General features: G+C 37.4%; 2 protein-coding genes across 3 annotated transcripts; both read right to left on the bottom strand.

Annotated features, from left to right (window-relative positions):
- Positions 1–313: 313 nt before the first annotated feature.
- On the bottom strand, positions 314–17,390 carry LOC306988221 (uncharacterized protein). Its single transcript, XM_079593024.1, has 10 exons — positions 17,270–17,390; positions 15,688–15,843; positions 15,381–15,537; positions 13,843–13,979; positions 13,554–13,739; positions 9,799–10,011; positions 5,607–5,766; positions 5,195–5,319; positions 2,222–2,437; positions 314–992 (listed from the first exon to the last, which is right to left on the bottom strand). Exons 2-10 carry the CDS (start codon positions 15,740–15,742, stop codon positions 808–810), a joined length of 1,434 nt encoding a protein of 477 aa, XP_079449150.1. The 5' UTR covers positions 15,743–15,843; positions 17,270–17,390; the 3' UTR covers positions 314–807.
- A 2,670-nt stretch (positions 17,391–20,060) lies between these two features.
- Positions 20,061–24,245, bottom strand: LOC306988382 (uncharacterized protein). Of its 2 annotated transcripts, XM_079593322.1 has the most exons (6): positions 24,130–24,245; positions 23,805–23,961; positions 22,274–22,410; positions 21,964–22,170; positions 20,580–20,667; positions 20,061–20,495 (listed from the first exon to the last, which is right to left on the bottom strand). In XM_079593322.1, the coding sequence occupies exons 1-6, from the start codon at positions 24,182–24,184 to the stop codon at positions 20,420–20,422; spliced, it is 720 nt and encodes a 239-aa protein (XP_079449448.1). In that variant the 5' UTR covers positions 24,185–24,245; the 3' UTR covers positions 20,061–20,419. The 2 variants fall into 2 exon arrangements, with proteins under 2 accessions (XP_079449448.1, XP_079449447.1); XM_079593321.1 differs by having other exon boundaries at positions 20,061–20,667.
- Positions 24,246–26,096: the final 1,851 nt, after the last annotated feature.

The following is a 26,096-nucleotide window of genomic DNA, read 5'->3' as shown; positions in this document are numbered from 1 at the left end:
ATCAGTTAACTACATGACACGGAAGAGCCTGTTACAAAAATTTCCATATAACTAGACACACCAGTCAAACAACATCTTACAATTTCACCCTCTTTCTGACCTTGAGTGACTTTTATTGTTTAAAAAAACTGAATTTTACATTATTTAAATTGAAGGCAAAGTCATTTGGCTCAAGGAAAGAGGAAAGGGAAATTTATCAAATGCGTTGACTTCATGGATGCAGAATTTCTGCAACATACAGAACGCAAGTTCCATCAAATTCTTCAAACACACGGAGAGTACTTAAAGTGCCCATGTGTAATTTGCTGCATAAGCTGCGTAAATAAGGCATATTCTGAATCTCTGTGCATGAGAACAGTTACAAACATTCAGATGCTTAAACCTGAATGGTACACAAATTGTGAAAACATCTAAACAGCATGCAGCCGTAATTCCAATTCAACTGATAACATGTCAGTATTTTGTGCAAATTCCCAGGATAAAATTAATCTGGCGATCTTAAAGGCGTGTAACGGCATTTCAAGATGAAAAACAAAGATATTCCCTTTTGCACAAACAAACAAAGTGAAAAAGTAATATGGCTTGGAGTCGCAGAAGATAAAATATATATTTATATAAAATGAAGTGTAAAAGGCGAGTGTAAGGAAAACAATGCTGGCACGCAAGGAGACCTTAAAGCAATCATGATAAACCGATCATTTTATTCCCGACCCGATTGGAATATGCTGTCCACGGTAGCTGTACAATGCACAATTGTAGTTGACCAGGTCATGGAACTGCATAAGCATCAACAATCCAGCTTGTGGTTTAGTACGCGGTCTTTGGCGGCTCCACGTAGGTGGGGTTGTAAGCCGGTTGAGTCGAGCTGTAGTTTGCCGGTGGAGCGAAACCAGGCTGGGCGAAACCAGGCTGAGCTGGGGGTTGTATGGGGTACGCGGCCTGTCCACCGTCATACGCAGCCTGGGTGTAGGGAGCAGGATATCCTGGGCCTCCTGCAAACACACACAGAATCACAGCTCCTCTATGAGTCACGGAGACCCCCAGCCAACACTCTGTTGGCCCTTTTTTCGATGCACAATCGTAGCAAGCTAATTTAACCCTAACTTATTAGGGCTGAGTAAATGCATACTGTTCAAAAGTCTGTAAGATATTAATACTTTTATTCAGCAAGGGTGCATTAAATTGATCTAGAGTGACAAATAAATGCTGTCTGTTTGAACTTTCTATTCATCTTAGAATCCTGGGGGGGGGGGGGACCGCCGTTTCCCCAAAAAATGATAAGCAGCATTTTCAACATTAATGATAAAGTTTTCTTGATCATCAAATCAGCATGTTTTTCTGAAGGACACTGAAGACTGGAGTAATGATGCTGAAAATAGGCTACAGCTTTTTACAAGATATTAAAATGGAAAATAGTTATTTTAAATTGTCAAAATATTTCACAATATTTTAGTTTTACTGTATTTTCTGATCAAATTAACGCAGCCTTGGTGAGCATAAGATACTGCTTTCAAAATCATTTTTAAAAAGTGTACATACCCCAAACTTTTAAACAGCAGTACATCTAAAAAACAAAAATTCTCTTTCGTTTGGCAATATGAGAAATCTTGAAATGGCTTAAAAATACGATTTTGTTTTTCTCAATTCAACATGCCGTTGTTGCCAAATAGATTATAACTTTGTTTAATAAACTGTTTACTTTTAAAGATTTTTTAAATCTAAAATTAATTACCGACCATTTATTTTCCCTAAAACACTGAGTGAAAATGCAAACAAATAATTCTGAATCGATTCACTAAAACATTGACAAAGTACATACAACAAAGTAATGAATCATTTTTGCTACAGACGCTTTTAAACATCGGCCTTGCCTTTCATACTCGTGACTCATGCCAGTCATGAGACAACAAAGGATTGTTGCTAAACTACGCATGAAGAAACGCCACTGGGCCGAAACTTCACCTGTGGTGGTGAGAACAAGAAATAACTTACTTCCTTTTCAAAAACAAATTTTGTGATTGAGCACCTCATTGTGCTGCTTTTCTTTTTTTTTTGCCGGTTATGTGCGCACACATAGTGTCGAATCTTTTTAAAACTACGTAATGACATAAAAAAGCACATTAAAATTTACCAGCAAAATCATCATGAATATTCATACTTCTCACCCAGCCCTACAACTCAAGCTGACTGGACTTTTTGCTGTTCAAGCTCATTATCTTACCAGCCTCCTGATATGGGGGAGGGGGTCCCGCTACGTATGGCGGCCCCTGATATGGTGCATTGGGCATGGGCTGCCCTCCATATCCTGGTGCCCCGCTGTACCCAAACTGAGGTGGTTTTGTGGGCTGGTACGGAGGGAACTGAGTTCCGTGGACAACAGGCTGCTGAGGGTACTGTGTGGATATCACGGTAGTTGTTGTTGCTGCTCCCATAACAGCTGTTGAGCAAATCAAAGGAAAAACAACATGATTAATAAGACTCGCCATATGTCACAACTTCTCTGGAACCTTTCTGTCCTAATTATTATAAATATGGGTCTCAAAGACAACTTTGACACCCTATTTTATTTTTAAACTAAATGAATAAGGACAGCCTGATAACGTCTGCAACCACAATCACAGCTGCAATTCATTTCTGGCGCGGTTAAATGGCTAAATTTAAGATGCACTAGACAGCCACTTCCTTTTGTGTCTTAACCCCTTAAGCAGCACCCCCTTTTTTTTTTATAGACATGAAAATGCACATTCCGAACTTGAATGGTTGTACTTCAAGAATGCTTTGGAATATATAGATGTAAGATTGGTCTTGTTTTAAAGAAGACATTTGGCAGATTTTTGTAGAAGTGAAATAAATTAAGTTAAACGGAAAAAAAGTTATAGAAAAATATATTTTTACAATTTTCATACAATTTATGAAGTAGACATCCTATTCAGAAGTAGTATTGGAAGTTTGGCAGATTTAGAAATTAATTCAACCTCTAAGAAACACAAAAAGAACACGTATGTGCATTATAGCTCGCTGCCACATCACAAATGGTGAATATATTATTATTTTTTTATATTTAAAACATTTTCAGACATTTTTTTCTAAAAGAATTGAATGGATGCTATCTTTTGAACTCTTGGCATGAAAACAAACTGAGGTTTCTACCATTCTTTCATGATTTTTCATGTTCATCACTATTTCAAAATAAAGGCCTGAACACATCTTAGTATGAAAATATACGTGTTGCAAATTGATAAATTACGGCTCCTCTGTAATTTGTAAACTAGAGATTGTAAGCTTCCAAATGATATATAGTTTGACAAGATTAGTTTAGGTTTAGTATAGGATATTACTGTTTTAAATATGTAAAGGCTGTGGGGCCAATATTAGGGGTTAATCAGTAGAAGGCTTTTTAAAACCTTTAAAAGTCAGCAATAAATATATTGACTAGGACGATTACTCAACCAACCAACCATTTGTTTTAATTTTAAATATATATTGTGTAAATATGTTTTTCAGTTTCTACAATTTGGCATGCAAATCCAACCACATCAGCTAACTGTTAAAAATGGTCAATTATATCTCAATTATGAGCAATATAACTTTACAACACTGAATAATGTGCTGACAGAAAAAAAAAAAAATCCAACCGATGAAGAAACGCTGTTCCACAACCTCACATTTTCCCGACAACATACTTCAAACCTGTTAACTAAAACCATAAAAGCTAATCATTAACTGAAATCAAATAAAATGTATAACACTTTTTTTTTTCAAGCTAGTTGCCAAAGCAACATTTTCATTGTACTAAAACAATTAAAACAAATACAAATTTATAAAAATAAACTTTATAGACATTTAAAAAATAAACTAATAATAACAAAAACACAACAAAATTACTAAAACCTTAATTAAAATATAAAAATAATAAATAAATAAAAATTAGACCTGTTAAGGTCTAATTCTGTTTTGGTATCGGTTTCATTCATCGCATGTTCCAGTTTGTTTCCATAGTTAGTCATGAGTTTCACACCTGTTCTTAGCAAGTATGAACGTCAAAACAATGAAATGAAATGCGAATTTTACAAATCCGTTTCGAGCTGCATTCATGTGGTTTGAAATCCTATTCAAATCGCATTTCTTGAAATCCGTTTCAGTCTGACCACTCTAATCAGATTTTGGGCTAGATCAGATCAGACTTTCTCACGCGACGTAAAGCGGAAACGTCAGGCGTTGTTACAGGAAACATTTTGCAGCAGAAACAAGATTGTGTGGTTGCTAAGTGCCAGACGAACAGAATATGACAATATAACGGACACATGTTTTGAGACCTGGAGAGCTTTCAATTCGGGAGAGCTGTGGTTTTTATGTGCACTGTCGCTTTAAGAAGGGTACTACATTCCCAGTTCCCAGAGAAGGAAGGCAAATCTATTCTTTTGAAACAAATGTAATGAAGATGACACTGCAGCGGTCTATGGGTGTCTTGTGACAATTGTTCATCTCTTTCTGTTGCACATGGAAGCTCACTCTTCCTGTTTGTGGTTTGACACAGTGAGTCAGACTGGGTGTGAAATCCCAGAGTGATCCAGTATTCAGTCTTTCCACTCTCAAGTCACATTCCACAATTGTTTCACAGGCTACAAGGTCAGAGAAAGTCTAAACTTGTGGAAAAAAAAAAGTTTAAAACATTTACACACGGGTCAGTCTCACGAAAACACGTCCAGGTCGTCCATATTTCGGCCCATAATTAAACTTATTTTACATAAAAACCTTCACATTAATATTATACATCTAGATTTTGACTTTTGTTTTTTCTATATTATTATATTTCTATAATTTAATGAAAACTATATTTTTTATAACAGACTATATTATTATAGTCTAACTAGTATAGTATACTAGACTAATATGACAGACTATATTATGATCGTGATTTTTTTTAACTGTATTTCAGTAAAAATCATACTGTACTACATTAATTTAAATCAACATAAAAACATGATGTATAAACTATCATGGACACAATGTCACAATGAATATGTCTGTGATGAGTTTCAGTTTGAAAAATTGCCACATTTTCACTGGCTTCACATTTGAATGTGGAATATGATGCCCATCAAAATATTTGGCAAGAAAGACACATCTCAAATTGGAAACATGAACAAGAATGGATACAATTATTAAAAAATATGCAAGTGTAGACACTTACGTCTGGGACTTCTGCACATTTTGTAGATGCAGCAGCAGGGGCAGACGCAGCAGACGATGAACATCACGATGAGGACTACAAGCCCCGCTACCGACACGCCGACGGCGATATACGTACTGTCGTGGCTTTAGGAGAGATCATGAAAAAAATTAATCACATTAGAAACACACTTTATTGTTTCAAATATGACTGGTTGCAGATAGATTTCCCTAAAAAATGTAAATAAAACAAATCTGTGGCATGACTAGCTGTTTAAACAAATAATGGGGATGTGTTTGGGAAGTCATTTTCAAAACCGTGTTTGGGGATGCTAATGGCACAGAAAGAGTTGTAAATGTGAAGCTGGTTTGCTGGTGATATCAGAATAAAACTATGAAAGCCATTATTTTTCATGAGAAATAAGACTGCTCACAAAATGCAGTCATCTTGTTCATCCTCTGATAACTTATTGATTGGATTGATGCAGCAGTATCTGTCATTACACGTCCCACAGCAGAATGTAAACATCACGCAATCAATGGACGGCTTCCACACACCACCGCTGGTCAAGTAGCTTTTGCAGTCATCATCAGCTAGACAAAGCAAAACAGATGAGAGAAATAAGACATATTGGCAAAGAATAGTTGAAAACCTCAGACAAAAGAAAACCTTGCCATCTTTTACTCAACCTATACTTGTTTAAAGTATAGGGAAATACATCACTGTTTAGATGTTTTCAAATCTCTGGAAACATGTTGATTAAACATTCACACAAAATAGTTCCAAAAAATTAGATAATTAGGCTAGGTTAAATAACATCTTTATTTACTATAGACAATATTTGCGAAGACAAAAAAGGAAAACAACAACCACAATTAGCCCATACTTGAAACCATTAAAAAAAAATGACTGGGGAAAAATCATACGTGACACAAAAAAAAGATACATATGATTCAGTTTCCAGATACATCGCGATAATTAATATAAATAAAGTTGACATATCATGTCGTTTGTTTGTCTGTCAGGGTTGATCCAGCTCTATACTTCACAGACATCGGTTTACACGGACAAAACGTCGACAAGAACAAAGATTAAAGGTTAAAAGGCCTTTTCTTTATGTATTTTATACACTCACCGACTGTCGCCGAGAATATTCCCGCAAACAGGAGCAGAAGTACCGAGACGGTGGACGCCATTCTCCTTCAATAGCGTGTTTAGTAGTGCGGATGTTGTAATTTGAGAAGACGCCTACAGCCCTCGATCCTGCCTTTGTGTAAAGGAAGGGAAAAAGCCTAGTCCCGCTAAACTTTCAGGTTTAACTCTAAACCAGGAGACTGCTGACGTCTAGACTATAAACACGGGGTAAAAGATTAACGGTTTCCTGAAAACCATAGCACACAACACACATAGAGACGATGTCCTTCAACAACGAGAATCAATGGGCGAATAACGGACCGGATTTGTACACAACGTGCCAAACGGGATCCTTTTTGTATAAAACGAAAACGAAACGAAGTTAGAGGGTCTGGTGATGTGCTGGTTTTGAATAGTTGGTCGATATACCTTTTTTTTTTTTTTTACAGCTATTTGGGGCTATATAGGCTATATATATATATATATATAAACATTGGATATTACCCCACTATTTATTTTCTTGATATTTCCATAGACCGTATAAGGATATTTCAGGACTATTATTGCCAAGTCACCTTTACATGGCGCTTTACATATTGTTTCAAAGCAGCGTTACAGTGATAAATAAATTATGCATTTCGGCGGTTGTTCAGCTGAAGTCAGTTTAGTGTTGATTCAGATTCGCTGTAAAGATCATCAATTATTAAATTAGTTAATTTCATCTGTAAAGCAGTTCTGCGAAAAATGATGTCATCGTCCAGCTCAGTTCAGTTCTCATACAGCTAAGCAGCGTCTAGTCAGATCAATTGTTGAATATAAAGTGTAAATTACATGACAAAAAATTAGTTAGTAAGGTATTCCATTACACATTTTAGGTGATATAATTTTTTACCTCATTTATCACATTAAATTGAATAGGATAATATTGTAGCCTACCATATTTATATATTGATCTTTATAACGTAATATTTTTTTTTTTTTGGAATCTGCTACATAATCAGTTACTACCCAGCACTGATGCCGAACTTTAAAACTTAAGTTACAGAAGAAAAGATGTCCCTACTTCTTTTACATCACAGCTTTAATTTGTTGCCTTAATTCAGTAGACTACTCCAGTTAATATGCATATTTTCTTCTCAAGCCTCTTGAACCTGCTGAGTGACCCAATGAGATTGTCACTGTCTGATGATCATGCCTTCATTGCGAAATTTCCATAGCGTTGCATTCTTATGGGCATTTCATAATTTTGGACTTTTCAGAGTTTGTTAAATCTCTTCTTTCTTTTTTTGGGCCCTGCATTTAGAATAAACTGCCTAATAAGCTGAATATAATGTGTTTTTCACTGTAAACCACTCATCTCTCATCAAAAAATACAATACTATTAAGAATAATTAAGATTGATAATATAAAAGTAAATATGAGGAGCAAGACCCACTTTGATTTTCCCCACTGATGATTGAAGAAGCCCAGCATATGTCACTAAAGAGATGGACATTTTGAGTGAACATTATGAGGTCAATTTTTTTAAAAGTGAAACACACAACAACAACAAAAAAGTCACTCAACTTAACTTTTTGAGTTATGTTTTTGCTTTGATTTAAGTTGTATGCACTTAGAATATAAAGGATTTCAACTTGACATTTTTTGTTGGCATAATTAATGAATTGACCCAACTATTTATTTCAAGTAACCTAGATTGAAAACATTTTTTTGAAATATTATAAAACATACTTTTTCAAGTTGTCTGTACTATACGCATATAAACGACTTTGTCAACTGTTTCTCTTACGAAATAACACATTTAAAGGCCAAAACAGTCAATTATATAGAAGTTTCAATAGCCATGTTTCTTTGAGAAAAATTATTAAACAGGAAAGAAAGCTGGTCTCTTTTTGTCTAATAAAATGACATTTCAATTGCTCAGTGTTTAAAGGTGACAGTGTACTTAAAACAATGAAAAATAATCAAAATGCAAGATACATTTGGTACTTCACAGAGACTTTTAAGAACGAGGACTTCTTTCAATACGCGGGCTACATCACTGCAGTCACACATAACCGCCACTCTTTGATTGGGTGGGAAAAGAGGAGGAATCAGTTGCAGGAATAACTGATTTATTGAATATCAAAAGGCATACAAAAATAGGAACACATGGAGTAATAATACACTCAATATATTTTAATATATTCAGCATCATATTCCAAACAGTAAAAAAATATCTTGCTACTAATCTGTAAAAATAAGGTCAAAAGTATATACACAGAATTTAGAAATATTCCTTTTTTATCTCACCAGTAGGGGGTCCCATAAATATTCAAGCGGTGTAACTTCACCAAACATTGCATAAAAGTCCAAAATCTTTGCAAAAACCATTGCAAAAAAGTCTTTAGGTGTATTTTTCTCCAGCAGGTTTGCTGTCCGTTGTCAACTTTGTTGAGTTTGACATTTTTTATGTTCTCCTGTAGACCTTTCTTTAAATTCCCTTTTTTTTTAAAGAGACAGTAAGATATTTATTTTAACAATCAAATTTTTCACATTTCTCACACATATAGAAATGCATAAATATAAAACAGCAGTTAAACATTTACTAAATCTATAACAGTTTTAAAAAAATAGGATCCATCTCAAAAAACAATGTAACCCGAAACAACAATCTAAAAAAAAGGAACTGTGAAAGACTGCACAAAAAACATGTGGTTTCCTAATGCTTTAACAAAGGTTCCTTTAATAAAAATACCTTTTCAACTGGTCAAGTCGATGAGACTCGTGACAAAAATATGGAAATTCAGCATCACTCATTGTTATTTAAATGGAACTGCATTTTAGACCCTCAAAGGAAGAACTAAAAATGGAAAACATTGACACTTTCTTTAAATAGAATCACAGATCCTGCTGGCTGAAATGTAAAACATTTAAGACATTCATGTTTCTGTGAGCGTTGTGCTGTTAAAGAAAACGAAACGAAAATACAAAAGCAAAATTGCAAAAATAGATTTAATAAAAATGACCACATTTTATTTTAGATTTTCGTTTTTTTAGCATATCAAATTGTATCAAAAGATATGCAATATATTATACACTTTAATATTAGTATAATACTAGAATAATTAACACCGACAGCTAAAACAAACAAAAAAACTGTGTAGAAACAATTTTCACTCATAAATCGCTAGTAAAACTTTCACAACTACAAAGAAATGTAAAATTGAGTTAAACTTGAAATTTTGAAAAGTAGAATGTTTCGAATGGCATTTTCTTTTAAAACTTACTTCAATAATCTTTGTTTTATTAAAATCTTTACTTTTACAGTGTGTCGCAGAGTGAAACCTAAACTGAAAGGACTGATTGAAAATAAAACTAAAATAACTATAACACATCCACTAGTCTTATATAATCTGCATCGTATCCGGGGCATTCTTACTGCCGAGTGCAAGTGCGTCAAACCTCCACAATCCAACAGTGACTGGTGTGACAGACGCTTGTGGTTTAGTATCCGGTCTTCGGTGGCTGCATGTAGGCGGGGTTATAGGCCGGCTGATCGAATGTCTCAGGGGGCGGATAAGCGATACCGGACTGGGCAGGGGGCGGATAAGCACTACCGGGGTGGGCAGGGTAAGCACTACCGGGGTGGGCAGGGGGCATCATGGGGTACGTGGCCTGACTTCCGTCATATGGAGCCTGACTGCCGGGATATCCAGGGTTTGCTGGAAATGCAAAAAGACAAAAGGAAAATATCAGTACATGGTCTCAATCTGTCCAGTACTAGGTAGGGGTTGCACGACTACTGATTTCTCCTAGTAAAAAAAAACTGTTATTTGAGTACCTGTGGTAAAAAAAAAAAAAAAAAACACAAAAAAAAGTGCCAATAAGTGTTTATTAACTGACAGCCCAACAATCAGAATCAGAAAGAGCTGTATTGCCAAGTGTGCTTGCACACACAAGGAATTTTTCTTGGTACTGAAGCTTCCAGTGCACATACCAATACAAATACAACAAGAAACAAAGTAATACAAAGTGCTCAGTCCAGAAGACCGTAGGATGTCCCATTTGTCATTTAGGTGCTTTTCAGAAGGGTGCTTGCGGAAGACAGAAGACAGTTATAGCAGTGTTACGTCGCAAAAATGCGAACTCGTAGGAAGAGTGCGAGTGTTAAGGGTGCCATTTGGTACAGGGCCATTATAAACAGTGTTGGGGAAGTTACTTTTAAAAAGTAGTATTTGCACGTTACTCGTTACTTCTTAAAAAAGTAATTCGTTACTCTACTTAGTTACCCCCTTTGGAAAGTAACTTTTTACTTTTATGTTGCTTGACTTTTGGCAGAACCCAATATCTGTTCCTAAATGTGTAGGCCTAAAGTTCTACTATGAACTCTACTTTTTGAAAAACTAGAAAAAAAAACTATTGAAATAACGGCTGGAGTGACAGCTGACAGTGCGGAAAGACGGCACCCGGGGCAGTAAGGGTTAGCAGTACCCAAACAAGCTACGAAAAACCCTTCTGAAAAATACCCCCAGGGATTCCCGAGAGGGGGGGAGAATAAGAATACCAACCGGACAGACTTTCCGGAGCCACAGTGCCCGAAACCTCCAAGCAGCACCAGCCTCTTCTCAAAGCAAAAAGCCAGAACAACGCCGGGTGAAGTGGCCAGCCGCCAGCAAGAAGGATTGGCACCAGTTCGAGTCTGAATGTTGCGGGTTCGAGTCTCAATACCAGCAGGAAATGACTGAAGTGCCTTTGAGCGAGGCACCTAACCCCCAATCGCTCCCCGGCTGCTTGTGTCCACAGTTTCCAGTGTGTGTGTGTTTAATACTCACTACTCCTAATTAGGCCGGGACTCGATTAAAAAAATTAATCTAATTAATTAGAGGCTTTGTAATTAATTAATCGAAATTAATCGCATTTTAATCGCATATAAATATTTGACCTGAGAACAGTGAGAAGTAATTTTTTTCACATGGATTTTTAGTATACCATTGAATAATGACTGAATACATAAGCTTAAGCAACAAAATATTGTTTATTTTTAAGTGTAGCAATAGCCGTTCCGAATTCCTTGTTGCATAGCTTGCACACAACCATGCTCTTATCGACGCTTCCATCCGTTCGTTTTTTATAACAAAATGTCCACGGGGCCAACCAAAGTGGTCTCGTCAGCTTCTTTGTTCATGTTCACTGTGGTTTGTTGTTGTCTGAAGTTATCAAGTTATGAAAATGAACGCTATTGGTGCTCCAGTATAATCGGTCCGCCTAAACTCATCCAGTGAGAAACGTTCCGCGGTGCAAAAATAAGTGCGATTAAAATGCGTTAAAAAAAAATGTACGCGTTATTTTTTGTGTAATTAATTAGTCTTAATTAACGCGTTAAAGTCCCGGCTCTACTCCTAATATGTGTGCACTTACTTTGATGGGTTAAATGGAGAGGACATATTCTGAGTATAGGTCTCATACTTCACATGTCACTTTCACTCACTTCATTATGTGATCTACCCTGCCATTCACAAATCCTCTCCCGTGGCCTCATGGGATAGTAAAGTGTCCATTCACACTTCAGAATCTCACTGGAAGTAGAAGGTCATCCGGGTACTTTTTATCTACTCAAATATACTGTGAATTCGGACATACTTCTTTTGTCACATACTGTTTTCTGCCTACTATGGAAGTATGAGATTTCGGACACAGTAAAACTCTTTAAACATTTGCTTTCATGGCTTGCTGGTTTCCTTTTGTTGACTAAAAACAAACGCATTGTTATGGTTATTGTACGCTTAAAGGGATACTTCAGGATTAAGCATTAAGCTTTGTATCAGTAGAAAGCCAGTATTATTTTCAAATTACCGTGCTCCCCCCTGCCTCATATCCCCCTGAGATGAGATTTATGTATTTTTAGTCTGGGAAAAATCCTCATATGACGCAAAAATCGTCATATTGCGTCATATGAGGATTTTTTGGCCAGACGCTTAAAACTACAGCCAGTAGAAGGCGCTGTTCCGCATGTTCTCAGCCCGTCCATAGAGGGTGGGATCTCACTCACAGAATGTATAAATAGTGTCAGCCATCTTTTATTTGGAAGCTAAGCTAACAGGCTCTTATTCTTTGGAGAAAGCTGAGTAGTAGGGGTTACCATCCTCTTTTTCCCGGACATGTCCAGCCGTCGAGATTGTCCAAAATGTGCGGGATTCGGCTTTTGCTTTCTGCAGTCGCCATTCATTGTTTACATGCACACTTTTTGTTTCAATCTAACTGAATTTATTCCGATTGGTGAATCTGAATGTAGTGTTTACATGAACGCTAAACAATCGGTTGATGTGCGTTTTAGCATTGCTAAGAAAATTCCCGCTCCTCCGTGAGAGATACGAGACCGGTGCGTCTCACAGGTGCCGCACGCTCATCAGTAATCACGCCACCGGCCTCGCGTCGTTCTCCCGCGGCCGTCAGTCTCGTTCCTGCTCGTCACAGTAAACATAATGAATGGCGACTGTAGAACGCAAAAGCTGAATCCTGGACATTTTGGGCGACATCAAAATACCGGGCAGACTCACGGAAACTCACTAGTAGTCTAGCCTAACCTTGTTGTTTAACTGCAATCTCTTACCGGTAGGCGTGGCCTCATAGGGCTGGGCAGCGAAGGAATTGCATTCTGGGAGTTGTTGTCTTTCATCCCCATAAGCCAAAAATAAATTTTCTGGCTTTTCTCAGTCTAGAAGGCTCCAAATCCAAAAATAATTTCACATTTCTTCTACATAAATGACCCATTTTAAATACACATTCATCTTTCCAGAGGTGAAGTAAGGCTACTGTTTGAAGTATTCAACTACCCAACCAGTGAATGCAATCTCTAGTCCAGGGGTGCAAAACTCAGCTCTATGCTGCGTGCACGCCATGCCATAATGACCATAAATAAAGCTCTATGCTTTCGAATCTCACTGTATTTTGATGTCATACACCGATCGGTCTGCACAGCGCCACTTTAAGTCAAACACACCTTAAATCTGCAGTGGTCAGGTGGTACAGCGGCCACATGCTACAAGTCGTAGCTCTGAGAAAATGATCAGTTTACACATTGTAATTACAAGTTCTACATGTACGTGAAAGCTTTTTACAGTTCAGAATCATTACGTTAATTACAACATGGCGTGAACGCACCTTTAGCTTCAACCTTTCAGGCATATTTGAAAACTACAGGTATGTGTGTGTTGGAGCAGAGTTGGAAGTTTTTCTCCCCTGCTCTAGTGCTAGGTTTTCTCACCGGCCATGTGGTATGGGGGTGGGGGTCCTGGTGCGTATGGCTGTCCCTGATATGGTCCCGGCTGAGCGCCGTAGCCCGGTTGAGTCGGGACAGGCTGGTATGCTGGATACTGAGCTGGCTGCTGCTGCTGCTGCTGAACGCATTGTGTATTCACGACTGTAGTTACATGCGTTCCTCCTACCACAGCTGTGGGAAAAACAAGACAGAAAAAAATATATAATTCTGATCATTTTACTACCAGCCTAAATAATGTAACATTGCAATGTTCTATTGACACTAAAACACTTACGTCTGGGTTTTCTGCACATGTTATACATACAGCAGCAGGGGCAGCAGCAGCAGATGACGAACACAACGCATGTGATCACAATCACCATTATTCCTGAAATAATGATGGGATTACCACCGCTTTGGCTGCTGGACAGACTATGACAAAATATGAAGCATTATAAATCTATAAAATCGCATTTATCTATTATCATTTTATTTTTAATGATCATTTTGTTTATTTAAATATTATTTATTTTCCTATGTATCTGCAGTTCTTACATTCATGGAAACTTTTCATTGCACAAACGGTTCTTTAGATAATTTTTCTCAGTGTGAAGAATATTTTAATAAAGTTATTTTTAGAGCCGGTCACTGAAAGATTCTTGGGGGAACCGGAAATGGTTCTTCTATGGCATGGTTGCAAAAATCCTCTTTTGGAACCATTATTATTAAGATTGTAGGGGCAGATTTTGAGTAGCCTACCCTAAGATTTTGATTGCAACTTCTAAAATAAAACATTTGCAGCATTAATAATTTAGATGCTTGCAAATTGTAGTAGGTAGTAAATAAAAAGTATCTGTCTATCCATTTCTTACGTTGCTTGAAATGCGTATGACTCTTATCTTGTGGAACACAAAAGGAGTTATTGTCAAAATATAAAAGCTGATCTTTTCCGTATAATAAAAACACATGGTGTTACTGAACAGGGCTGCATTTCCCAAAAGAATCGTAGGCCCGAGTAGATCGTAGAAAAATTGCCACCAATGTGGCAATAAGAGCACTAAGATCAACTTCGCTCATGATACTTTTGAGAATCAAAGCCCTGGATAGGTGCATTGTGCTTGGATTATTAAAAATCTACAATATCAAATGTGCAAATTTAGCCACTAGACTGGCACAAGTAGGCTATATATATATATATATATATATATATATATATATATATATATATATATATATTTTTTTTTTTTTTTTTATAAAACATTTGTTTATACAACAAACAGTTTTTCTTTGGTCCCGCCCTTTCTTGCCTTCGACACCCTGTAAATCCCCTCAACAAAAACTTTAGCATGTTGCATCATGTTCCTTCTCTCTTGTCTTGCCTCATTTTTCTTTCAATTGACTTAATAAATGTGAACGCTACAGTTTTCGCACCCAAAAACATTTCATTCTTTGTTCTTTAAATATCAAGCAAACCATTTCCCCACCTTGCAGTGGTAGTTAAAGTGGAAGTTAAAATTACAACGTGTCAATCTGGGGGATGCAACTTGCAAATTGCAGTTTAGTAAAAACGACCACAACCTCTGTAGGAAACGATGGGTGGAGCGACACACGGAGAGTCAAAACCGGATTACAAAAGTAACAGCATACATCGCAAAAACATTACAAAAAAAGTCAATTTGATTAGGTTACCGGTTTGAGATTAACCTCGGCAATTATACACACCAAATATTTCAGAAAAAATCAATATGGAGTTTACAGTTCACGGATTTATCACTAGTTAACAGTTGGGCTACAGATCACGAGGGAGAAATGAAAGCAATTAAAATGTCTTACACATTGCACACGTTTTGATCGGTTAACTTCAAATAAGCACTGGAGCAGCAGTATCTGTTATTGCAGGTCCCACAGCAGTGCTGCCCATACTGGCATATTATACTCGACTTGTACTCGTTACTGCTGGTGGTGTAGCTTCTACAGTCATCTCCAAAACCTTAAAGAACAGGGTAAATGTGACACATTTTATACAAAACAAACAACCGATAAATTCTAAAGTATCAGAATTGATTTATTTATTGTCTGTAAACCGCCCAAAAACAAGTTAAAAGTGTTTATTTTGATTTTTGTAACAGTATTTCCTTACCGACTGTAAATAAACCCGCAGAAAGGAGCAGAAGAACCGCGACGGTGGAGGCCATAGCTCTTCTTCTGATGAAGTCTGCAGCATTACCATCCAACTGAGGCTCGTGAATATTAATGAAGTAGGTGGGCGTAAAAGGAACCGACAAGATTTCATCAACTGCAACGGTGAAACGAAAGCGAAAGAAGTTGATTGTTTTGTTTTGTTTGTTAATTTGGCCCAGTCATCAACTCCTGAATCAAAAGTCCCAAATTAAGTAAATAAATTGACATTTGTTCAAATTCCCTGCATAGGCTATTTCTGAGTTTATCATGTTGCACCCTTTTCCCCTAGACGGGGTGTAACAGTGATCCAATGAGAGTTTCATTGTCTGATGACCATGCCTTCATTGCGAAATTTCCATAGCGTTGCATCCTGGGTATTTCATAATTTTGGACTTTTCAGAGTCCGTTCAATCTCTTTTTTGGGCCCTGCATTTAGAATAAACTGCCTAATGAGCTGAATATAAGGTGTTTTTCACTGTAAGCCACACATCCCTCTTCAAAAAATACAATAGGCCTACTAAGAATTATTAAGATTGATGATTTGGAATTGGTAAAATGTGCTTGAAAAAACAAATAGGCCTTCAGAATATAAACTATCCTAACAATTGTGCAAGCACTGTACAGAATATAGGTTAGTTTAATAGTTAATAGTTAGATAAAAGTCTATACACTAAACAGACTTTTTTGTGTTAATCGCAGTTCATGAAGGTGTGCACATGGACAGGTTCATGAATGAATCATTCTTTCGCTCTAATTTCTTTTTTTAAGTGAACCTATTCACAAATAGCAATAATCAGGCTTGTTTGAAACGCCTCGCAGTGAAAGTAGACAAGAGTAGGCGGCTGCAGTCAGAAGAGTGAAAGTGTAGTCGATGGACATTCTCACTTCTCGTAGTGAATCAGCCACCTACACCAAAGGCGGCCATTGCACGGATCACATTTTGCTAATACATTTAAATTATGTTGCTTTTAAAAGTAAACATGATGAACAAGACCCATGTTGATTTAACCCACTGATGATTGAAGAAGCCCAGCATATGTCACTAAAGAGATTGACAATTTGAGTGAACATTGTGAGGTAAAAAAAAAATTAAGTGAAACACAAAAAAAAAAAAATTCACTCAACTTAACTTTTTGAGTTATGTTTTGCTTTGATTTAAGTTGTATGCACTTAGAATATTAAGGATTTCATTTCAACTTGAAATGTTTTGTTGGCGTAATTAAACAATTGACCCAACTACTTATTTCAAGTAACCTGGATTATTTTATTTTATTTTTAAATATTATAAAACATACTTTATCAAGTTGTCTGTACTAAACACATATAAACGACTTTGTCAACTGTTCCTCTTACGAATTAACACATTTAAAGGCCAAAACAGTCAATTAGAAGTCTGTTTCTTTGATAAAAAAAATTATTTCTCAAAATAAATGGAAAAAAAAGCAGGTCTCTTTTTGTCAATTTCAATTGCTCAGTGTTTAAAGGTGATAATGTACTTAAAACAATGAAAAATAATTTAAAATGGAAGTTACATTTCGTACTTCACAGAGACGACTCCAATATGAGGGCTACATCACTGCAGTCGCACGTAACCGGCTCCATCACATCATCCACAACTGCAAGGATTCCAACAGTCATGCCACTCTTTGATTGGGTGGGAAAAGAGGAGGAATCAGTTGCAGGAATAACTGATTTATTGAATATCAAAAGTCACACAAAAACAGGAACACAGGGAGGAATAATATACTCAATCTATATTTAGTATAATTGGAAATATTCAGCATCATATTCAAAGGATAAAATAAAATAAAAAATGTTGCTACTTATCTGTAAAAATATGATTAAAAGTATATACACAGAATTTAGAAATATTCCTTTTTTATCTCACCAGTAGGGGGTCCCATAAATATTCAAGCGGTGTAACTTCACCAAACATTGCATAAAAGTCCAAAATCTTTGCAAAAACCTGTGCAAAAAAGTCTTTAGGTGTATTTTTCTCCAGCAGGTTTGCTGTCCGTTGTCGACTACGTTGAGTTTGACATTTTTTATGTTCTTCTGTAGACCTTTCTTTAAATTCCCTTTTTTTTAAAGAGACAGTAAGATATTTATTTTACCAATCAAACTTTTCACATTTCTCACACATATAGAATTACATAAATATAAAACAGCAGTTAAACATTTACTAAATCTATAACAGTTTAAGAAAAATAGGCTCCATCTATAAAAACAATGTAACCCGAAACAACAATCTAAAAAAAAGGAACTGTGAAAGACTGCACAAAAAACATGTGGTTTCCTAATGCTGGTCAAAACAGGTGACAACAGACTCGTGACAAAATGATGGAAATTCAGCATCACTCATTGTTATTTAAATGCGACTGCATTTTAGACCCTCAAAGGAAGAACTCAAAATGGAAAACATTGACACTTTCTTAAAATAGAATCACAGATCCTGCTGGCTGAAATGTAAAACATTTAAGACATTCATGTTTCTGTGAGCGTTGTGCTGTTAAAGAAAACGAAAATACAAAAGCAAATTGCAAAAATAAACTAACTTAAAGCTATAGTGTGTAGGATTTTCTCCCATCTAGCGGTCAAATTGTATATGACTACCAACTGAATATTAATTTCAAGCCCCTTCCATTCCGAGGGCATTTTAACTCCTACGGTGGCCGTATTATTCCAAGGTTATGGTCTCTACCACAATATTTATTGTAAAAAATATTTAAATGCAAAAGAAAAGGTATGAGAGATGGCTGTTTTTGTCAATTGTATGTTTTAATTAAAAATGTTTGCAATGATAACATAAGTAGCTACATGTTTAAATGTTTTGTTACTTGCTTGAGCAACTTAATATATAAATCTATATAGACTAGAAGTAATGCATTGAATAATACGTGTTTTAAATCTATGGAGTTTAAACGTGAACATCTGTGAAAGAGTGTAGACCTATAACTGTGTACAAATAGAATCGAAATGCTGAAACTATTTTTTTATATTATTTTATAAAAGATGCTGATAATAAAAATAGTGATTTAAAATAAACAATTGTGAATAAATGTAGTTTTTGGTACAGCCGTGGATCAGTTGCGCACTTTAACGCAGCATATTATGTGAAAGCAAACTAGCGCGTGCTGCTCCTGCCGCATACACACTGCAAACAGAGTGTGTGTGAAACAGATCAGTTGATGCGACGGAGGTGCGAGAATAGGCGTGATCCTCCATCTTCAACAGGCTTTCTGCCGGCAGTCGCGACTCGCGAGTAATCTCCCCTCGCATTCGTCACGGCGTCACTAAGTGTAAAAGCGCAAAAGGCGAAGCTTGAATGAACAGGTATGTCCCTCTTTGGCTAATGTATTTTAGCAACATGGCTGCCGCCATTCGAGCATAGACAGTATATAAAGCATTCGAGCAACTCACGCGTATGTATTCTTAATGCCAGATTCTACGGTTACGAGAATACTTTATTAGTTGATTGAAGTAATTACACATGAATGAGCACATACAGTGCTATGCATAAGTTTAGACACCCATGCTAAAGTTGACTAAAAAGAGGAATAAAAAAGAATATTTTGGAAATTGAACTTAATGCCTTAATTTAAAAAAATAGGAAAAATCCAACCTTTAAGGACACCAATTTTCTTTGTGAATGAATAATGTATCGTAAATAAATAAATGTTCTTCCTTAAAATACAGGGTGCATAAGTTTGGACACCCCTATGTTAAATTCCCATAGAGGCAGGCAGATTTTTATTTTTAAAGGCCAGTTACTATATGGATCCAGGATACTCTGCATCCTGATAAAGTTCCCTTGGCCTTTGGAATTAAAATAGCCCCACATTATCACATACCCTTCACCATACCTAGAGATTGGCATGGTTTTATTTCAGTTTAGCCTAATAGCTGGTTTGATTTGCATTGAGAGATGATCTTATGGAAAGTAGCCCATGCCAATCTCTAGGTATGGTGAAGGGTGTGTGATGATGTGGGGCTATTCTAATTCCAGAGGCCAAGGGAACTTTATCAGGATGCATAGTATCCTGGATCCATGAAGTTACTGGCTTTTAAAAATAAAAATCTGCCTGCCTCTATGGGAATTTAACATAGGGGTGTCCAAACTTATGCACCCTGTATTTTAAGGAAGAACATTTATTTATTTACGATACATTATTCATTCACAAAGAAAATTGGTGTCCTTAAAGGTTGGATTTTTCCTATTTTTTTAAATTAAGGCATTAAGTTCAATTTCCAAAATATGATTTTTTATTCCTCTTTTTAGTCAACTTTAGCATGGGTGTCTAAACTTATGCATAGCACTGTATACTTATGAAGTGTTAAGAATCAACTTAAAAAGTTACACATATAGCTTTAAAAATGACGACGTTTTATTTTAGATTTTCGTTTTTTAGTATATCAAATTATATAAATGAAATGGTATTTTCTTTTAAAATTTACTCCAATAATCTTTGTTTTATGTACAGCCTAATAAAAAATCTTTACTTTTACAGTATGTCGTAGAGTGAAACCTAAACTGAAAGGACTAATTGAAAATAAAAAATAAATAAATCTGACTATAACACATCCACTAGTCTTACATAATCTGCATCGTATCCGGGGCATTCTTACTGCCGAGTGAAAGTGCATCAAACCTCCACAATCCAACAGTGACTGGTGTGACAGACGCTTGTGGTTTAGTATCCGGTCTTCGGTGGCTGCATGTAGGCGGGGTTATAGGCCGGCTGATCGGAGGTCTCTGGGGGCGGATAATCGATACCGGACTGGGCAGGGGGCGGATAGGCACTACCGGGCTGGGCAGGGTAAGCACTACCGGGGTGGGCAGGGGGTGGATAAGCACTACCGGGCTGGGCAGGGGGCATCATGGTGTACGTGGCCTGACTTCCGTCATATGGAGCCTGACTGCTGGGATATCCAGGGTTTGCTGGAAATGTAAAAAGACACTAATTATTTTCAAGGAAAATATCAGTACATGATCTCAATCTGTCCAGTACTAGGTAGGGGTCGCACGACTACTGATTTCTCCTAGTAAAAAAAACAGTTATTTGAGTACCTGTGGTAAAAAAAAAAAAGAAGATAAAAAACAAGTGCCAACAAGTGTTTATTAACTGACAGCCCAACAATTATGTCTGTCTTGTATTGTAAGAAGATGGCACACTTCATTTGCACTAACGGTCTTGTGAACTTCACAAGTGTTCAACACTAGACCACCACAACTGTTCATTTTTACAGTTAGCCTAGCGGTATTAAATTAAACTTACAATGGCCGCCACAAGTGCTCAGTCCAGAAGACTGTGTGTGTGTGTGTGTGTGTGTGTGTGTGTGTGTGTGTGTGTGTGTGTGTGTGTACTACTCACTACTCCAAATATGAGTGCACTTACTTTGATGGGTTAAATGGAGAGGACATATTCTGAGTTTAGGTCTCATACTTCACATGTCACTTTCACTCACTTCTTTATGTGATCTACCCTGCTATTCACAAATCCTCTCCCGTGGCCTCATGGGATAGTAAAGTGTCCATTCACACTTCAGAATCTCACTGGAAGTAGAAGGTAATCCGGGTACTTTTTGCCTACTCAAAAGTACTGTGAATTCGGACATACTTCTTTTGTCACATACTGTTTTCTGCCTACTATGGAAGTGATATTTCAGACACAGTAACTCTCTTTAAACATTTGCGTTCATGGCTTGCTGGTTTGCTTTTAGTGAATAAAAACAAGCGCATCATTATGGTTATTGTACGCTGAAATTCTCGATAGCTTCCGACATCTACGGCTACTGTTTGAAGTATTCAACTACCCAACCAGTGAATGCAATCTCTATTTCAGGGGTGTACGCCATGTCGTAATGACCATAAATAAAGCTCTATGCTTTCGAATCTCACTGTATTTTGATGTCATACACCGATCGGTCTGCACAGCGCCACTTCAAGTCCAACACACCTTAAATCTGCAGTGGTCAGGTGGTACAGCGGCCACATGCTACAAGTCATAGCTCTGAGAAAATGATCAGTTTACACGTTGAAATTACAAGTTCTACATGTACGTGCAAGCTTTTTACAGTTCAGAATCATTACGGTAATTACAACATGGCGTGAACGCACCTTTAGCTTCAACCTTTCAGGCATATTTGAAAACTACAGGTATGTGTGTGTTGGAGCAGAGTTGGAACTAAACTAAAATAAGTTTTTCTCCCCTGCTCTAGTGCTAGGTCTTCTCACCGGCCATGTTGTATGAGGGTGGGGGTCCTGGTGCGTATGGCTGTCCCTGATATGGTCCTGTCTGCATAGGCTGAGCGCCGTAGCCCGGTTGAGTCGGGACAGGCTGGTATGCTGGATACTGAGCTGGCTGCATGACTGGCTGCTGCTGCTGCTGCTGAATTAATTGTGTATTCACGACTGTAGTTACATGCGTTCCTCCTACCACAGCTGTGGGAAAAACAAGACCGAAATTAATATATAATTCTTATAATTTTACTACCAGCCTAAATAATTTAACATTGTAACATTCTATTGACACTAAAACACTTACTTGTGGGTTTTCTGCACATGTTATACAAACAGCAGCAGGAGCAGCGGCGGCAGATGACGAGCACAACGATAATGATCACAATCACCATTATTCCCGAAACAATGGCGGGGCTATCGCCGCTTTGCTTGTTGGACAGACTATGACAAAACATGAAGCAACAAGCATTATAAATCTATAAAATCGTATTTATTTTATAATTTTATTTTTGATCAATGATCATTTTGTTTATAGAAATATTATTTATTTTCCTATGTACCGGTATCTGCAGTTAGTTTGGAGACTGGACATTAAAATTCACTTCTACACTCTTAAAAATAAAGGTTCTTTATTGGCATCTAATTGTTTCATGACGATCCCTTACATTCATGGAAACTTTTCATTGCACAAACGGTTCTTTAGATAATTTTTATCAGTGTGAAGAATATTTTAATAAAGTTATTTTTTAGAGCCGTTCACTGAAAGATTCTTGGGGGAACCGGAAATGGTTCTTCTATGGCATGGTTGCAAAAAGTTTTTTATTAAGATTGTAGGGGCAGATTTTGAGTACCCTAAGATTTTGATTGCAACTTCCAAAATAAAAAATTTGCAGCTTTAATAATTAAGATGACTCTTATGATGTGGTGGAACACAAAAGGAGTTATTGTCAAAATATGAAAGCTGCTCTTTTCCGTATAATAAAGGAATAACACAGGGCTGCATTTCCCAAAAGAATCGTAGGCCCGAGTAGATCGTAGAACAATTGCCACCAATGGGCTCTAAGATCAACTTCGCTCATGATACTTTTGAGAATCAAAGCCCTGAATAGTTGCATTGTGCGATTAGGCCTATTAAAAATGTACAATATAAATTTGCAAACTTAGCCACTAGACTGGCACAAATACATAAAAAAATGTCTTTAACTAAAACATTTGTTTAAATAACAAACAGTTTTTCTTTGGTCGCGCCTTTTCTTGCCTTCGACACCCTGTAAATCCCCTCAACAAAAACTTTTGCATGTTGCATCATGTTCCTTCTCTCTTGCTTAATTTTTCTTTCATTTGACTTTATAAATGTAAACGCTACAGCTTTCGCAGCCAAAAACTTTTCATTCTTTGTTCTTTAAATATCAAGAAAACCATTTTCCCACCTTACACTACACAAAGTGGCAGTTAAAATTGTAACGTGTCCATCTGGCAAACTGCAGTTTAGTAAAAACGACCACAACCTCTAGGAAACGATGGGTGGGGCGACACACGGAGAGTCAAAACCGGATTACAAAAGTAATACATCGCAAAAACATAAAAAAAAGTACATTTGATTAGGTTGCAGGTTTGAGATTAACCTTAGCAATTAAATACACACCAAATATTTCAGTAGAAATAAATATGGACTTAACAGTTCACTGATTTATCATAGATAACAGTAACAGATCATGAGGGAGAAATTAAAGCAATAGCTGACCCAAAAAATTTAAATTATGGGTTTTTTTTTTCTCCTTTAGTGGAAAATTACTTTTTGTGAATTAACACAGAATCGAATTAAAATGTCTTACACATTGCACACGTTTTGATCGGTTAACTTCAAATTAGCACTGGAGCAGCAGTATCTGTTATTGCAGGTCCCACAGCAGTGCTCCCCATACTGGCATGTTATACTCGACTTGTACTCGTTACTGCTGGTGGTGTAGCTTCTACAGTCATCTCCAAAACCTTAAAGAACAGGGTAAATGTGACACATTTTATACAAAACAAACAACCGATAAATTCTAAAGTATCAGAATTTATTTATTTATTGTCTGTAAACCACCCAAAAACAAGTTTAAAGTGTTTCTTTAGATATTTGTAACAGCCCGTAGGCTAAAACAGGCTATAACTTACCGACTGTGAATAAACTCGCAGACAGGAGCAGAAAGACTGTGACGGTGGAGGCCATAGCTCTTCTTCTGATGAAGTCTGCAGCATTACCAAATCCAACAGATGCTCATGATTAAGTAGGTGGGCATAAGGAACTTACAAGAATTCATCAACCGCAACGGTGAAACAAAAGCGAAAGCAGAATAAAAAACTTGTGAAACTTATCTGAATGTGTAAATATGAAAACCACAAAGAATTGAAATTTATCTTTAATTTGGAGCGCCTTATGTCGATCCAGTGTCTGATTTGATACAGAGGAATGTTCAAAGAGGGTGTAAATATATTTTCCCATACGTGGAGATGTTATAATAACTTTTTAGCATAAATTTAGCATAAATTAGTTTAGTTTAAGATGTATGCTATTGACCATTACACAAAAGGCCATAACATGATATGTGTCAAAACAATGGGTCTCAAAGTCTCACAGAACTTCTCACGAAAAAATCTCCCCCTAATTCAGAGCACGTGACGAACTAATGTTCGAGAATTTGGAGTATTCTAAATAGCGGCCGCGTGCACGAGTTTTTCTTTTATTTGCATAAAACACGCCCAATCTCCATATAAGGGGTTTCTTTCCGCACAACCTTTCCTTTAAAGGGTAACTAAACCCTAAAACAACTTTTTTTTAGTTAATGATCTGTAATGGGGTTTTATTAATGCTGTTCATTGATTCAAGTAATTTTTTTGACATTTGGGTATAAAGTGTTTTAATTCTATAATATATGGTGTAAAAATGTCTGAGTGCTGCCCTCTTCAGGTTGAACGGTGGCTCCTGCAGTTGAATTTTCCTATTGGAAGTTGTGGTACTCTGTGATGTAAGAGAGTACCAGCTAACCATGCCCTTGCCTACAGAGGGACACGGTCTCAGGTGCGGTCTCAGGTGGCTGGCCATCATGGTGCCACGAGTAACACTCTGTGCTTGCACAGGGAGATCCTGTGAAACGTCTCCCATAACAGAGGGATAGGTGGAAATGCATATAGTAGGCAGTTGGGACATTCGTGAAAAAGGGGGCTGGACACTTTTGTCCTTGCGAACCATAAGCGACAGTGAGTGTTCATCTCTGAAGCAAAAAGATCCACCTCTGCTCTTCCGAATCGTAGCCAGATCTCCTGCACTGCATCTGCATGAAGCCTCCATTCTCCTGGATGTTTTACTTGAACCCTTGAATATGAGCTGCCCTCAGTGAAGCGAGTCGTGGCTGACACCATGTCAGGATCTCGTGAGTCAGCTGTAGAGACCTGCGGGATCTCGTGCCGCCCTGGTGGTTCAAATGGAACACTGTTGAGGTATTGTCGGACCAATACGAGAACATGGCGGCCTGCCAGGACCGGCATGAAGTACTTTAGAGCCAAAAACACTGGCCTTAGTTCTAGCAGGTTGATATCTTCTGTGGCCTGGGTCGGCGTCCAGCGTCCGCAAATACCCCTTCGATTCCACGTTGCCCCCCATCCTGTGAGGGAAGCATCTGTCGTGACCAACTCCCGACGAGATTAGACAGCACCCAGGGGCACTCCTGCCTTCAGAAACTTTACCTGTCTCCACCGCCTCAGCACACATATGCAACGGTGAGAAATTATAACCAGTCGATGGCGATGTCTGGCGGGATCCAGCCGCAACCTGTTGTTCCATAACTGGAGTGGTCTGAGGTGGAGTAAACCCAGGGGGATCACCACTGTAGCCGCTGTTAACATCCCTATCAGTCGTAGGACCACCTCGTACTACAAAGAAACTTGGCGAAACCGAGCCAAAAGTTACAGAATGTTCATCACACATTCCTGGGACAGGGAGGCAGACATTAGGCAGGAATTTAGGGTCATTCCTATGAACGTAGGGGTCTGTGTTGGAATCAGACAGCTCTTTTTCTCGTTCACAGAAAACCCCAGCTTCAGCAGTCTGGAGTCTTGCACAGCCTACCGCTCTGTGGGGGCAC

This window comes from Phoxinus phoxinus, assembly GCF_949152265.1.
Source record: "Phoxinus phoxinus genome assembly, chromosome: 20".
NCBI classification, from domain to species: domain Eukaryota; kingdom Metazoa; phylum Chordata; class Actinopteri; order Cypriniformes; family Leuciscidae; genus Phoxinus; species Phoxinus phoxinus.
The sequence above is the reverse complement of the archived record's forward strand: the minus strand, read 5'-3'. Positions and strand labels throughout refer to the sequence as shown.

Bases quoted from the DNA above. Each gene is read 5' to 3' on its own strand.
- LOC306988382 (XM_079593321.1), bottom strand. From the start codon at position 24,184: ATGGCCTCCACCGTCACAGTCTTTCTGCTCCTGTCTGCGAGTTTATTC. The intron at 23,962-24,129 runs GTAAGTTATAGC...CTGTTCTTTAAG, and splicing joins TGCGAGTTTATTCACAGTCG to GTTTTGGAGATGACTGTAGA. The intron at 22,171-22,273 runs GTAAGTGTTTTA...TTTTTCCCACAG, and splicing joins CATGTGCAGAAAACCCACAA to CTGTGGTAGGAGGAACGCAT.
- LOC306988221 (XM_079593024.1), bottom strand. From the start codon at position 15,742: ATGGCCTCCACCGTCGCGGTTCTTCTGCTCCTTTCTGCGGGTTTATTT. The intron at 15,538-15,687 runs GTAAGGAAATAC...CTGTTCTTTAAG, and splicing joins TGCGGGTTTATTTACAGTCG to GTTTTGGAGATGACTGTAGA. The intron at 10,012-13,553 runs GTGAGAAAACCT...TTGCATTTCCAG, and splicing joins ACCCCCATACCACATGGCCG to CAAACCCTGGATATCCCGGC.